The sequence below is a fragment of the Corvus hawaiiensis genome, chromosome 1 (assembly GCF_020740725.1).
Source record: "Corvus hawaiiensis isolate bCorHaw1 chromosome 1, bCorHaw1.pri.cur, whole genome shotgun sequence".
Classification (NCBI taxonomy): Eukaryota; Metazoa; Chordata; class Aves; order Passeriformes; family Corvidae; genus Corvus; species Corvus hawaiiensis.
In genome coordinates, this window is record NC_063213.1 from 84,682,344 (window position 1) to 84,695,758 (window position 13,415).

Genomic DNA, 13,415 nt, shown 5'->3' on the forward strand with positions numbered 1-13,415 from the left:
AGGCTTCTCTCTCTAATGGGTCTTTTAAAAATACATTTTGCAAGAGTATCTATCAGATTTATCGGCATAATAGGGTAGCATGAAAAATAGTTTTAATATTGAAAGGCACTACTGTCATTTTGTAATTACTTTTCAAGTATTTCCTAAGGTTGTGCAATTACATACTAAACACCATTATTACTATCACAACAATGCTCTTAAAATTTACTCCCCTCAGGATACTTTTGACACTCTCATAAGTCTCTCAGCTCAACTGACTTCAAGTCAAAGAGATACCTTAGTAGATTTTTGATTTCAAGATCAAGAACACATTCTGCAGTGGCTATTATTTCTATTATGATAAAATTTAAAATAAAGATAACAAACATGTTAACTTACACTTAAATTATAACTGCCAAGTAACATCTCAGGAGTAAAACTTCAGACATATTCATAGGAAATAGAGCAAAACAGATTCTGCAAATACAGGCATTTCTATTTTCTCTTAGTTGACGGCTTTTTCATAAGTACTGTTACCACATTTCATTAAAGTACAAGTAAGAAAATATTAAAAATTAAAGGAAACAGAAACAGTCTGGTAAATTGTTTTATTGTTAAACAGATGTCACATCACTTGAAGCAACTTTATAAAATCCCACCACCTATCAGTCAGGTTTAAAAATTACCAGAGCTCACTGGTGCAGAAAACAAGCCCCAACAAAAGTCTATGGCCATTTTCTGGCATGAACTCAGAGGGTGGGGATGCCCTGTGGGGTTTACCGGACAAGCTACTGGTCTGGACAACCTACCCTACCACCTCCTAGGTCTTGACCAGACTAGACTGTTCTCAGACCACTGTGCTGCAACAAAGGACCACCACAGTACCTGCATCAAGGAAAGAGAATTCACCCACCTGTAGATACAAAAATGCTGCTAGCAAGGATTTTCTTGCTATTTTCTAAGTCCGTGAGAGACTTTTCTCTCTCGCAGAAGAGGTAGCAGAGTTATGTAAAGAACCAAGCCACCTGCAACCTTGAAAAGTCTTGTTTATGGTATAGTAGAAAAATATTTTGACAATGGATGTTTTAGGATTTTAGCCAATCACCCCAAGGGGTGGCTGATCCTTTGTCCAATTAAACTATGAAGAAAAAAGTCTATAAAAGAGTTTGTAAAATAATTAAATAAATCAATCTTGCTGCACAATTTCTGCCTGCTGGATCTTCTCCTCCTCCTCCTCCTCCCTATGGCTGTGGGACACAGTGATATACCATAGGAACCAGGCCTGCGGTAATACCCACCTGCCAAGGCTCATGAAGCAACAGAAGTGATTTATGAGGAGAAGCTGGGAGAACTAGGAGTGTCTAGCCTGGAGAAAAAAAGTGGTTCAGTAGGGACCTTAACACTTTCTACAATTACCTCGAAGGCATAGCAAGGTGGGTCTTGGTCTCTTTCACCAAACAACAAACTATAGGACAAGAGAAAATGGCCTCAAATTGTATCAGGGGAGGCTCAGATTGAATATCAGGAAAAATCTCTTCACCAAAAGGGTGAGCAGGCTACCCAGGGAAGTGTTGAAGTCACCATTCCTGTCAGTGTTTAAGACACACGTAGATACGGCACTTAGGGACATGGCTTAATGGTGGACTTGGCAGTGCTGGATTAATGATTGGATTTGATGACCTTAAGGGTCCTTTCCAACCTAAACAATTCTATAGGAACAGGAGCACTTGCAAGCAGGTGCTGAGCCAAGTTCAAAGACCATCTGTTTTCCTAACACATCTCTCAGAGGAAAGAACATGTCCAAGTCCTCAGCCTGAAATCAATCTTGCTGGAAAAGGAGCTGGGGGGAATCTAGTCTTCCTAGGATTTTCCTGCCAGACTGACCAAAGTCCTAGCAAATTGGAGACAGGGATATGGACATTTAACCTGGAATGGAAGGACAACAATCCCATTTATCCAGTCAGTGGGCAGACACACTGTGCAGGCCATAGCATTTAGGGTCTTTAAAAGGTCCCACACTACACAGCTCAGCTGTGAGGAGGTAGGTGGAAAAAAAGTAAGGTCTTACTACTTTTGCAAACCTTAGTGAGCAGCTCTGAAAAGCTATTTGGGAAACAAAGATGGGCCAGAGCACCTCTCATCCCAGCTGCTCCCTGGTGTATGCAACCAGAAGCCACTGCCCCTGCACTTTGGAGTACATCTTCCAGGTAAGTAAAACTTCAAAACTAGAAGCATGGATGGTGGAAGAAGTGGATGCTCAGACTAACAGGTCATGATTTGTGGTCATTTCCTCTGTCTCTCCTAGACACAAGCCTGGAACAGGGTCACACCAGAAGCAGCAAGGGGCTTCTATACCATGTATGCACCACTAAGAACAAGAGTTCTGATTAGAGACAAGATAAAGAAAATGTTTCTATACAGGCTGGAGAAACAGACAGCTGGGAGAGTAATTGTAGACACAGCCTCACACTCCTCTGTACAGATGGTGTAATAGTCCCTTCAATTTTCAGCATCACCTGAATAAGGTTCAGTGTCTGAAGGCTGCTTATTCGAGATATGAAAACAAAAGATATGCAGAAGAAAATGCATGGAGCTGTTTTGGGGTTTAGGTTTTTTTCATCAGGTTTGACGCTCAAAGAAAAAAAAAAAAGTCGGGAAAAAAGGGTGGAACTGTGCCAATTCACTTGTTTTTGGATGCAGATCCCCCAAAACAGAAGTTTAATCTGTTGGCATCTTCTCATCATCACAGATTAATTTGGCTTGAGCTGATTCAATTCTTTTTGAAGTATGAAGAAGCTACTATGGCAGCATATAATTGGGATCACAGCTCAGCTATCACTAGGGATGTAGGCACAGATCAAACACTACCAGTGTTCAAATGAACTTTGTTCCCATGATGCCTGCACAGCCAGCTGCTCAAGAGATTTGCAGAACACATCTATCTGTGTGAAGTGTCCATCAGTTTGGAATCGTGCACGGAGCAGTCTGGAAGGCTTCAGTGACCACTACTGTTATAATAAGTTTTCTTAATCACAGTGTCAACGTAGAGACTGTGATCTCTGGTTAACACCCTTAATCTAGCAGAGCTCTTGAAGACTCAAAGAAACATTTACCATTTTATAGGAGTTTTAAGATCCCCACAAATGGGCTGGATATATCTGTCCAAAACAAGGAACTTGAAACCAATTTTTAAAAATTTAAGGAAGATTAAGCAGACTGGTATTCACAGGTCCATGGCACATCCACTATGAAGTTGCCTGTATAGGATTTGTGAATCCACATACCCGGCTTGAGGCTGATAAAGACAGCAGACAACTGGAGCCCAATCCATCATCTGTCTTCTTCCCATCGCACAACAGTAAAGAACAGCTCTAGTCAGTATGTTATTTATCATTTCTGCCAGCTGCAGTAATGATTAGCAGTTGTGGATCCACCATTTTGAGTCACAATTTGTGACATTAAGTAAGTTTTCTATTGCCAAGGTATTCATAAAACTTAAATTTATTAAGATTACAATTACAGTTAAAGGCTAAGCATTTTTTCAACATTGCCATACCCATAGTTTTATGCAATTCTTATTCAGAATTTAGGTTATTCAATACGAAAGATGAAACAGAGGCATGCAAAGTGAGGTTGCCACCAGCACCTCATTAACTTGATGGCTGTTTCCAAGCGTGTTAGACACAGGCAAATGAGACAAGCTCTTAGCAGCAATAAAAGTAACCACAGATGTACTGGGACTGTCATTAGTGAATGAAAGAAGCAGCAGCCCAGACTGATGCATACTGAGGAATGAAACCAGACAGAAAGCCAGGCAATTCCTGCTTCAGACAGGAAGATACAGCAACCTTTACTGCCTGACTAAAGAGGTAATACTGCCTTACAAAAGTCACTCTCAGAGAACATCAGAAGGAACATCTGGCAAGGACAGCAATATCCTAAGACTGTATCAAATAACCAGCAACTACAGCTAGAAGAATATATTGTTATATGGTGTCTAGAGACAAGAAAAAAATAATTAGGAACATAGGATCTCCTCATGGAACATTTTAATAGGGGACTTGAAAGCAGAACTGTACAGTCAATTATAACTGGAATTGTGGAAAGGCACTGTAAATACACTGATGTTTACTTTGAATTCCTTCTCATGTTGGTAGTAGCAACAGTCTGTCAGAATGAGTTTAAGCAGAGGTAGGATACCTCCTGGGCACAACAACCATAGCATCAAGCATGCAAAGAAACCTCTGCTTGTCCTTCAATTAGCGAGGATTTTCCTACTTCATTACCTTTGCTGTGATTTAGCTTTCTTCTTGGGGGAATGAATATACTGGAGTTTGAAAACACCATAGCAGATGCTTTGGCTTACTTTCAGTCTGCAAGGATTCCAAGGAACATTTTCAGACCTTGGGTATTCTTGGACTTTGGGAAAACAGTTGGTGCTCTTAAACTAAAAAAAGCTGTAAATTACACAGGGTTGATCTCGAAAGATTTCCTAAAATTGAGAGTACAAATGATCTTATAGTATGGGTGTATTATTCTATGCAATTAGGTTATAACAGACCACCTCAAGAATAGAGATATAAAATTACATCATCAGTGTGGTGACCTTTTGGTGTGGATGGAGGAATTTTTCAGACCCAAACTGATGAGATGACAACATTACCAGAGGTACGTATCAGATGCTTTTAGAAAATGATGAAACATGTCTGCTAAAGCTACTTTTTCCACATGGACTTGGAACACTTTTCCCCTGTCATTTCAGTATGAGATTCTGATCGTGGAAATCTGGAAGGGCTTGGCTGATGTCCAGCTTTTACCAGAAATAACAAGAATTTATTTCAGGAATAACACCAAATAGAGGGAAGGAGGATTTGCTGTCCTTCTGACCAAGGACCCAAAGAAATGGCACACCTCAGTTCAAGCCCCAAGAGGCTTACAGGACCCTCCTGACCTTCCTCTCCTTGCACAGTATCAGTTCTCTGCCAACCAGGTTGGCAGCTAAAAAGTTTTCACATACTCCTTCAGAAGGAGACAGCTACTTCTTCTTCTATGCAAGATCAGCTGACAGTAAGTTCAGTCAGTCTGATGCCAAAAATCAATTCCTGCAGAACGTACATCTGCCGTGGTGCAGGTACACCCACCCAGTTAACTGTGTTCTGTCTTTAAGAACCATTGACTACTCCCCTTTTTGCTACAGATTTGGATACGTCAGTGAAATACATGTGCAGCCCCCCTTTAGTTGCTTGAATTTATAAATCCGTATAAAGGTTCAGGAATCTTAACTGAGCCTACCAGCACAATCCTGAGCTTTTCAGGAACTTCAAAGAAGTGGTTGTGGGGGCAACTAATACCTCTGCTCCACAGACAGTCCTTAGGTGGCTGACCCAGCACAATCTCACTGTGCTTTGCAAGAGGGAAGGCAACTCAATGCCACATTGCAGAAGCACTTTTTGCTCAACACATGCTCCACTTGGCCAAGGACATCCTCAAGAAGCACACACTGGCACACCAGAGCCAACACACCAGCAACCACATCTTAAGAGCTTTACAAGGTCACACGTGGCAGCAAGACTTCGGGAGGGAGATAAGGGCTGCAACTAATGTTAACACCACACAGCAGACTTACAGGACTTGAGCAAGGGGAACAGGCCAGCCTAAAAGAAAACACATCTGTATCTCGTAGCAGACTGGTGAACCATAAGTTTTTGGAAAAGGAACAGAGAGACGACCCCAAGAGGTTTAGCTCTTCTCTCACTTACAACACAAGAGATAAAAGATTTTGCTGTCCCTGAAGTGAAGGTTCTTATTGAAGCCTATATCCATGGACTAGGCACTCTTCATTGTGTGGAAAAACGCACAGATAAAGGAAAGTTATGGCCTTCCAACAAATTGTACAATTTGGGCATCACTCCTGTCTTCAGTCAGGCTTTGTTTCATTATGTAAGAAATTAATCACAATTTCAGATAATTTGGGTACACTCATACTTTACACTAGGAACTTAAAAATGGCTTTTTTTTTTTTTAAATCTCCTGCAAATTGTAGTTGTAAGAGATATGCTCTGGCCAGAGACAAAACTGTTCTAGATACCACTAAAAATGGCCATAAGCTTTTAGTACTAAAAAGGGAGAGAGAGGCGAATAATGAGTTTTTCCTACATATTACACTGAAAGAACAATACAATAGTCAGAGAGAAAATGAAGCTGACCTCTGGCATTTTTAAGTCCTGAAAGGCTTTCGCAGGTTTGGGAAAATCATTTACTCTCTATTGATTAAAGCAGCAGCTAAACATGGATGACTGATCTCATTTTGCCAGTTTGCAGTTCATGCCACATAGAGAAATACAGAGGATACTCTGACACAGGAAATTCAAAGGTTGATACTATCACTACATTATTTAAAACTACAAGCTGTGAATGGTCATCTTTCAAGCTGACTCTAGGAGTTTTGTATCTAGTGTTTGAGGAGACAGAGTGCTTAATTCCAAAGGTCAAAATCACAATAGTTTTCTGAAACAAAAGCAAAATCTCCCAAGAAACCTCTCTCAGTAATAATAGCAGTACATTGTCTGAAAGAGAAGTAATCAGATTTCCAGGCACACTTTGTAAGTAATCTTGTTTACTGTAATTTTGCAACAGCTTTCATAAATTTTTCACCTGAAATCAGAAAGGCTATAGCTTGTATTCTGACAGGTTGAAAGAGCTGAGGAAGTAGAATACATCCCTGTGTGCCTGGCGGTGTTTGGGAACACTTAAGAATACTTCGCCACACAAAAAAACCACCAAAAAAAGGCAACTCAGACAACACAGTGATATATTTTAACAACCAAATCAAACATTAAAATAGAAGGAAAGCCTCCTCTCACTTCCATTGGTTTCCAAGTTTTTTTAAGACAGTCTAGAACATAAAAACACTTCACACTTCATGAATATCCATCCTAACAATGTCCAATCCCACGTTCCATGTTCTAAGCTGTTCTATGAAGCACAAGCAAGAAATACAAATTGAGTGTTATAGCGAGTCATTTTGGAGTTCTGTCTCCACAACAGGCTTACGTAATTTTCAGTGAAATCTTAAATGCTTTGTACAAAATCTAAAGGAAACAACTGTTAAGAAATATTTCCTTTAACTTCAGATGCATAGCACAGATCTGCACAGAACTATCTCACTTCACTTCCATTGGTCTCTACAAAATTAAGTCTTCTGTCAAAACAATCACACACGTACAAGTTGTAAAAAAAGAAAGATAAGGATATTAATACCAGCTTTTGTGGCTCAGATACTCCTAACCACATGTCCCTTTTATATCATGAGGCACAAAAAAATGACTAAAATTCCACAGCTCTATAAAATGTATATCCTTTATTCAGATGCGGGAGAAACAGATCTAAACCTTCAGGAATATTTTAAACACAAACACAAGCAGAAACTAGACTATAATAAAGCGCTTTTAGGTGAAATTCTGGGCAGGGCGCCAAAGGATTTTGTCCAGCATCCTGCGGCTGGAAGTCCATACAGGCAAGCTTTCTCTCTGCCTGAAGTTACTTTTATCTGTCGACTGGAAACTTCGATGAACCCCACCTCTTTCTCCACTCACCCATCCAGTTGTTAGCTACAGAAAGATAAAGGCTCAGGAAAAAGGTTTTAAAAGCATTTTTTTCCTCTTCCGGTATGTCTGGAATTCCAAATGCAGACTGAACTATTAAATTGACTCTTTCCGAAGAAGTAATGCCTGGCAAGATTCAGCCAGCTCACAGTTTTGTTTCCGTAACTTTCAGCAGTCCTTCCTTTCTGGGTCCAGTTTTATGCCACCTTCGTTACTGTGAATGATTTACCTCAAGAAATGAAATTACCAAAATAACCACATGCATCTTGTAAACAAGCTGTATATCACACCACGACTGAAAAGTACAAAATTTAGTGCTAAACACTGTCAAGCCCAAATTCTGCCACCTTAACTGTGGGCAGGTATAGTGTACATCTCCACACTTTTATCTCTGCCTGACAGACTTCCAACTCCACCTTCCAACAGTCCCTTCAGCCCTGATGCACATGCACCCACATTAACATACTAGAATAAGTTGTCAAACCCGTATTTTGCACGCAGAGCTCCAAAATTTAAACCTTTCGACATTAAACAACTGAATTATGAAGCATCACCATTACTGGCCTCACATTAGCTCTTTTACAACTGTTTTCTATTTAGTACGAATTGTTGAACAAAAAGCTCAAAACACAATACAAAAAGCTCAAACACCAAAAGGAAATAAACCACCAATTGACTCGAAGTTTAGCTAATCCTGCAGGCAGTTTCTGCAGGTTTTAAGACAAAAGTTTGGTTAAGCAAGAAAGCAGGATTCTCTGTATAAGCAAATACTAGCTGCAGTGCCCCTAGGAGAATCCATTAGATTATACGGACCGACTCATCCTTGCCTTTGGAGATAACTAGCTCTATTCAATAAACACCAAGCTTTCCAGACGACCATTAACGGATTTATTTTTTACAAAAAGAGGGGGGGAAGAAAAGGAGTCTGAGACCCCTCAAATACCCATTCTTTACTTCAGAAGTATACCGTAATGCCAATAGCCTGCCTCTAATCATTAACAGCAGGAAAACTCTCTAAAGGAGCAAGAATTTTACTGCCCTCTGCAGCTTTTCCTTTGCAAGGGCAAAACGCCACCCATTTCTGGGGAGATAAACTGATACCGACTGTCATTTGCTGCTGTGACACATTTTTCTTCCCGAAGGCTGGAAAGCCCACACTGAGCACGCAGAAAAGACATCCGACCGACCAAACTTCACCTTCCTTAAAAACGAAGGCTGTGCTGTCCCAAAAGCTTTCTGGAGAAAATGGGTCAAACGCTAGAATGGTATCATGGGGGAGGGAGGGAGATAGCACAAGGAGGGGAACGGCCCCTGCTTACTCGCACTAAAAATATTATTTCAGATACAGGTACCGACGGCATTTTTGTGCGGCGATCCAAACCCTGCCACTACAAAGGCCACCACGGCCAAGCCGCCAGTTGGAAGAGAGCGGAGCCAAGGAATTAAGTGAATTAAACTCGATGCGCTTGTTGACTCAGTTTTCGCTCCATCAGCCGCGCGGCCGCTGCTCCAGCGTCGCCTCTAAATATCGGGCAGCAAAGTTCGGGCGGGGGTTCTCCGGCCCCCGCCGCCACCTCGGCGCCTCCCGCCACCAACTTTCCGCCGCAGGAGCTGCAGCACCGGCTCTCGACCGCCCCGTCCCGTCCCGTCCCGCCCCGTCCGGCTCGGCTGAGGGTGCCGGGTGCGGCGATGCCAGCGGGGCGGCGGGAGAGGGGATGCCGGGCGGCGGCAGCGGGGATGCCCAGGAACCCGGGGATGGCGCGGGTCCCGGACCGGGAGGGCGTCTCTTACCAGCCCGGAGGCGAAGAAGACGGCGAGCAGAGCTAGGCAGGCGCCCATCACGATGAGGAGCAAGAAGACGATAAGCGGGTGCTGCTGGCTCATGCAGTAGTAGGACTCGTAGAGCCAGTCCCGGGATCGGGACTGTTCGCCGCTAGCCCCGCAGCCGCCGCCCGCCTGGTCTGCCCGCTCCAGCAGGTAGCGGCGTCTCCTCCTCATCATCATTGCTTCTTGCCACATCGGGCAGAGCCCGCGCAACTCCCTCAGCGCCGCCGCCGCCGCCGCTGCTGCAGGAGGCAGCCGGGGAGTGGAGTGGGGCGCGCTCCCGCGCGGGAGGCGGAGAGGAGGAGCCGCGGCGGCGGCGGCGGCATGGGCATGGTGCGCCGGGATGCCGCGGCCGCCGCGCAGCCCGCCCGGGGCTTGGTGCGCCTCCGGAAGGCGCCACCCCGCACGCACATGCCTTGCCCGGCTCCCCCGGAGGCGGAGGCGGCAGGAGCGCTCCTCCTCGCCGGGGAGGGCAGCGGGCGCCCGCCCAGAGTGAGCGCCCCAGGGCGGCGGCGGCGGCAGCGGCAGCGGGAGGTGCCTTCGCGGGCGACCGTGAAAGAAGCCTCTGCCCCGCGCCCCTCCGCCCCAGCGCCGGGAGATGCCCCCGGGGTCGGGCCACCTGCCCCGGCCTCCGCCTGCGTGGGGCCGACAGCCCTCGCCGCCCGGAGGGGCGCGGTGCCGCCGCAGCTGCCGCTCCCGACGGCGGCCGTGAGGCGGAGAGCGCGGCGTGTTCCGCTCCCGGCCCGCCCCTGGCGGCCCCGGCCCTGCCCGGCTCCCGCGGGGCCGCCGCTGCCTTCCCCGGAGTGTGTGGCAGCACCTCCCGGCGCCTGAGGGAGAGACATTTGGAGATTTATTTGAAATTACTCCCACGGGCGGAGGGCCCTTGCAGGACTGTTTCACTGGGTACCTTTTCCGGAGGCGGAATCCCCTTTTTAGAAATCATACCTCGATTTTTGTCAAAACCAGCATTCAAGTTAGGAGGAAGTATAACATACATTTTCTCCAGCTTACCATGTTCCAAAATACTTGGTTATTCCTATCAAAGCAGGCGCTGGAAAGATGCTGGACATCTAACACTATTAAGTTACATATCTCTCGTACTGGCTGAAGCTTTGTAAGCTCATACAGGGAGTTCTGCATCCCCAGCCCATTGCTTCCCCGAATGTCCCTCCCCACAGGTGAAGTCTGTCTCTGCGCTCTCTGATCTACCCTCTGTTGTTGCTTTGTCACATCCTGAAATTCATAGAGGCTGCCAAAGTGCTCCCAGGAGAGGAAGAGACAGAGCAACACAGATGCTAATGGGCCTGAATGTCCCAAGGGTGTCTCCTGGTGATTGGAGTAATGTTAGAAGCAAGAGGGACTTGGGAGTACTATGCTCCTACAAAAGGTGGAAAAACTGGAGCTAATGTAAGTGGTCATAAATTGTCATAAATGTGAGACACAGAATAGAGGGCTAACCATTGGAAGGTGGAAGAGTGGAAGGTAACCAGGTGGAAGAGAAGGCAGGTAACTAGGATTATATAGACCAAAACTGGACTGTGAACTAATATCTATTCAACACCTAAATCTGTGCCACTGATTTTTCTATCTAGAAAAAGGTGCATCCTCCACGAGTATAAAAAAGCAAAGAAACCAATAGCATGTATAGCTCTGAAGCCCTGTCCATGTATTTGCACCTCTTAGATTCCTCAGGTTTTCTGGAGGGATGAGACTTGGGCTTTCCTGCCCCCTGTTCTCTCAGCTGGCTGGATGGAAGAAAAGCTGCTTGTTTTTCATTCTTCCTTCCCCTGAAGTGCTTGCTGGGGCAGGAGGAACATATGAGGAAGAAGTGGAAAGTTACAACTGCACCCACTGTTTTAGGAGAGAGAAGGTGAAAAACTCTCAAAAGCAGCAGTGATAAGATTGAAGGATGAACACAAATCTCTGTGGGGAGAACATTCTGGCAGAATTAATTGCTGGGAAGGAGTTAGTAGAGGTGGGTGTGAGAATTTTTGCAACATAAAAAGGCTTTACTTGCAGTCACTTCAAAAATTATGGAGTTGGCCACCCTCACTGTCACACACACATATATAGTGGGATAAGCATAGGCAGTTTTAAAAAAATCAAGAGGCAGACCAGAATTACAACTTAAAACCTCTTTTAAAAGCAGATCTCTGTATTTGGTATTTGAAAGCATTCGTGTTTTGATTTCTCAAAGGTGGAAAGACCAATATCACATATATACTTCTTTAAAATTCAAGAACAATTCCATGATCCTGTAAGTACTCAAAAAAATGCAAAAGATCTGAACAGGCAAAATGAAGCATGTTCTCTGTTCTGTGTGTACAACAGCCATCCTTGCAAAAGCATTTGAAACTTAGACAGTATGTTAATACAGATGGTGGAACTGGTTGTCTTCTTCTCCCAGCTGATTCTGCTTTAATAGATTTCCACTGCTTTCCACCACCCTGAACCTGAACAGGACAGGCCATTCCAAAGAGTTTACCGTGATGATCATGTCATTTGTTTGTTGTTTCAGTAAGACCTTATGCCTGTAACAGCTAATTCCTCATTATATTACTCTCATGCAATTTCTCAGGAAATAAAATTATAATTCCACAGCAAAAACTTAATTAAACCAAAGGTTGCCCAGTAGTAATCTCAAGCCTTTCCAAAACAATGGGATAAGTGTAACTCTCTTCTGAAAGACCAGACATAAGGTGTTTCAACAGCAGAGCAAGAGAAAGTGACATGGTAACAAGAGGAAGTAAAATGATACTTTCTAAACATCACCTCCCCAGGGCACAGGCGTAGGCAATTCCTAAATGTGCAAGTCAAACAGATGAGGCCGAAGGCCAGCTTGGCTGAACCGGGATCTTGTCTTGGAAGTAAAATGAAAAAGGAAGGTGTATGGCCAGTGGAAGCAAGGACATGTGACATGGGAAGAACACCGAGATGCTGTTTGTCACTGTAGGGAGAAAATTGTGTGGTCAAAGCTCAACCGGAGTTGAAGCTGCCAGAAACGTGGGGGGAAATAAAAAAAAGCTTTTTCAAATATATTAATGGCAATAGGCAGAATAGAAACAACATCAGCCCATTACAGGATGAGGATGGTCACCTCCAAAACAGGGACATAGAGAAGGCAGAGGTGTTTAATGCATTCCTTGCCTCAGTCTTCAACATGGGTGATGGAACAAGGGGATCTCAGTGCCCTGAGCTGGACGACCATGACTGAGAGAATGATCAAATCCCAGTCAACTCTGAATTGTGTGGGATCTGCTGTTCCAGATAGATCCCATTAGTCCTGATGGGATTAATCTGAGAATCCTCAAGAAACTAGCTGATGTCCTCCGAAAATCTCTCTTGACAATCTTTGAGCAGTCTTGGGAATCCAGAGAGCCCCATCTGACTGGAAGCTGGTGAACGTTGTCCTGATTTTCAAGAAGGGCAAGAAGGAGAACCCCAGAAACTACAGGCCTGTCAGTCTGACTTCAGTGCCCAGTAAAATCATGAAACATATTATTCTGAGAAGTATCAAAAAGCACCTACAGGACAATGCAGTAACCAGCCACAGCCAGCACAGCTTAAATCCTGCTTGTCAAACCTGATTTCCTTTTACGACAGGGTAGTCCACCTAGTTGATCTAGAAATGCCATTAGATATAATCTTTTTGGACTTCAGCAAAGCTTTGAAATCTCTTGAAAGAGATGAGCAAATATCCCAGCAAAGCTGTGATATGGACAAAATATCCAGCATACAGCTGGATCACCATGTTATGTGATGGATGGCTCACAGATAGGGCACAAAGAGTTACAGTGCGTGGGGTGACGTCAGGTTGGTGTCTAACTCAGCATATTCCATGATTCTATGATTCTATAATTCCACTAAATGTTCCCACTGGACTCTTTTCTTGTCCAGCTGATGGACTCCCCGGCTCTACTTTCCCTCTCCAAACTAGAAACCTGCATCTTCCAACTCATTCTTCAAAGTCCAGCTAGAAACATCCCACACCTTAATGTCTAAAACCCT

The 13,415-nt window shown here is 44.3% G+C and overlaps 1 protein-coding gene across 2 annotated transcripts in view; it reads right to left on the reverse strand.

Annotated features, from left to right (window-relative positions):
• ADCY2 (adenylate cyclase 2) overlaps positions 1-9,696 on the reverse strand; it is a 205,883-nt gene extending 196,187 nt beyond the window's left edge. For both annotated transcript variants that reach the window (XM_048312183.1, XM_048312174.1), the window contains exon 1: positions 9,375-9,696. In XM_048312183.1, coding sequence (XP_048168140.1) covers positions 9,375-9,602 — 228 coding nt within the window. In that variant the 5' untranslated portion in view covers positions 9,603-9,696. The remainder of the gene's footprint in view (positions 1-9,374) is intronic.
• Positions 9,697-13,415: the final 3,719 nt, after the last annotated feature.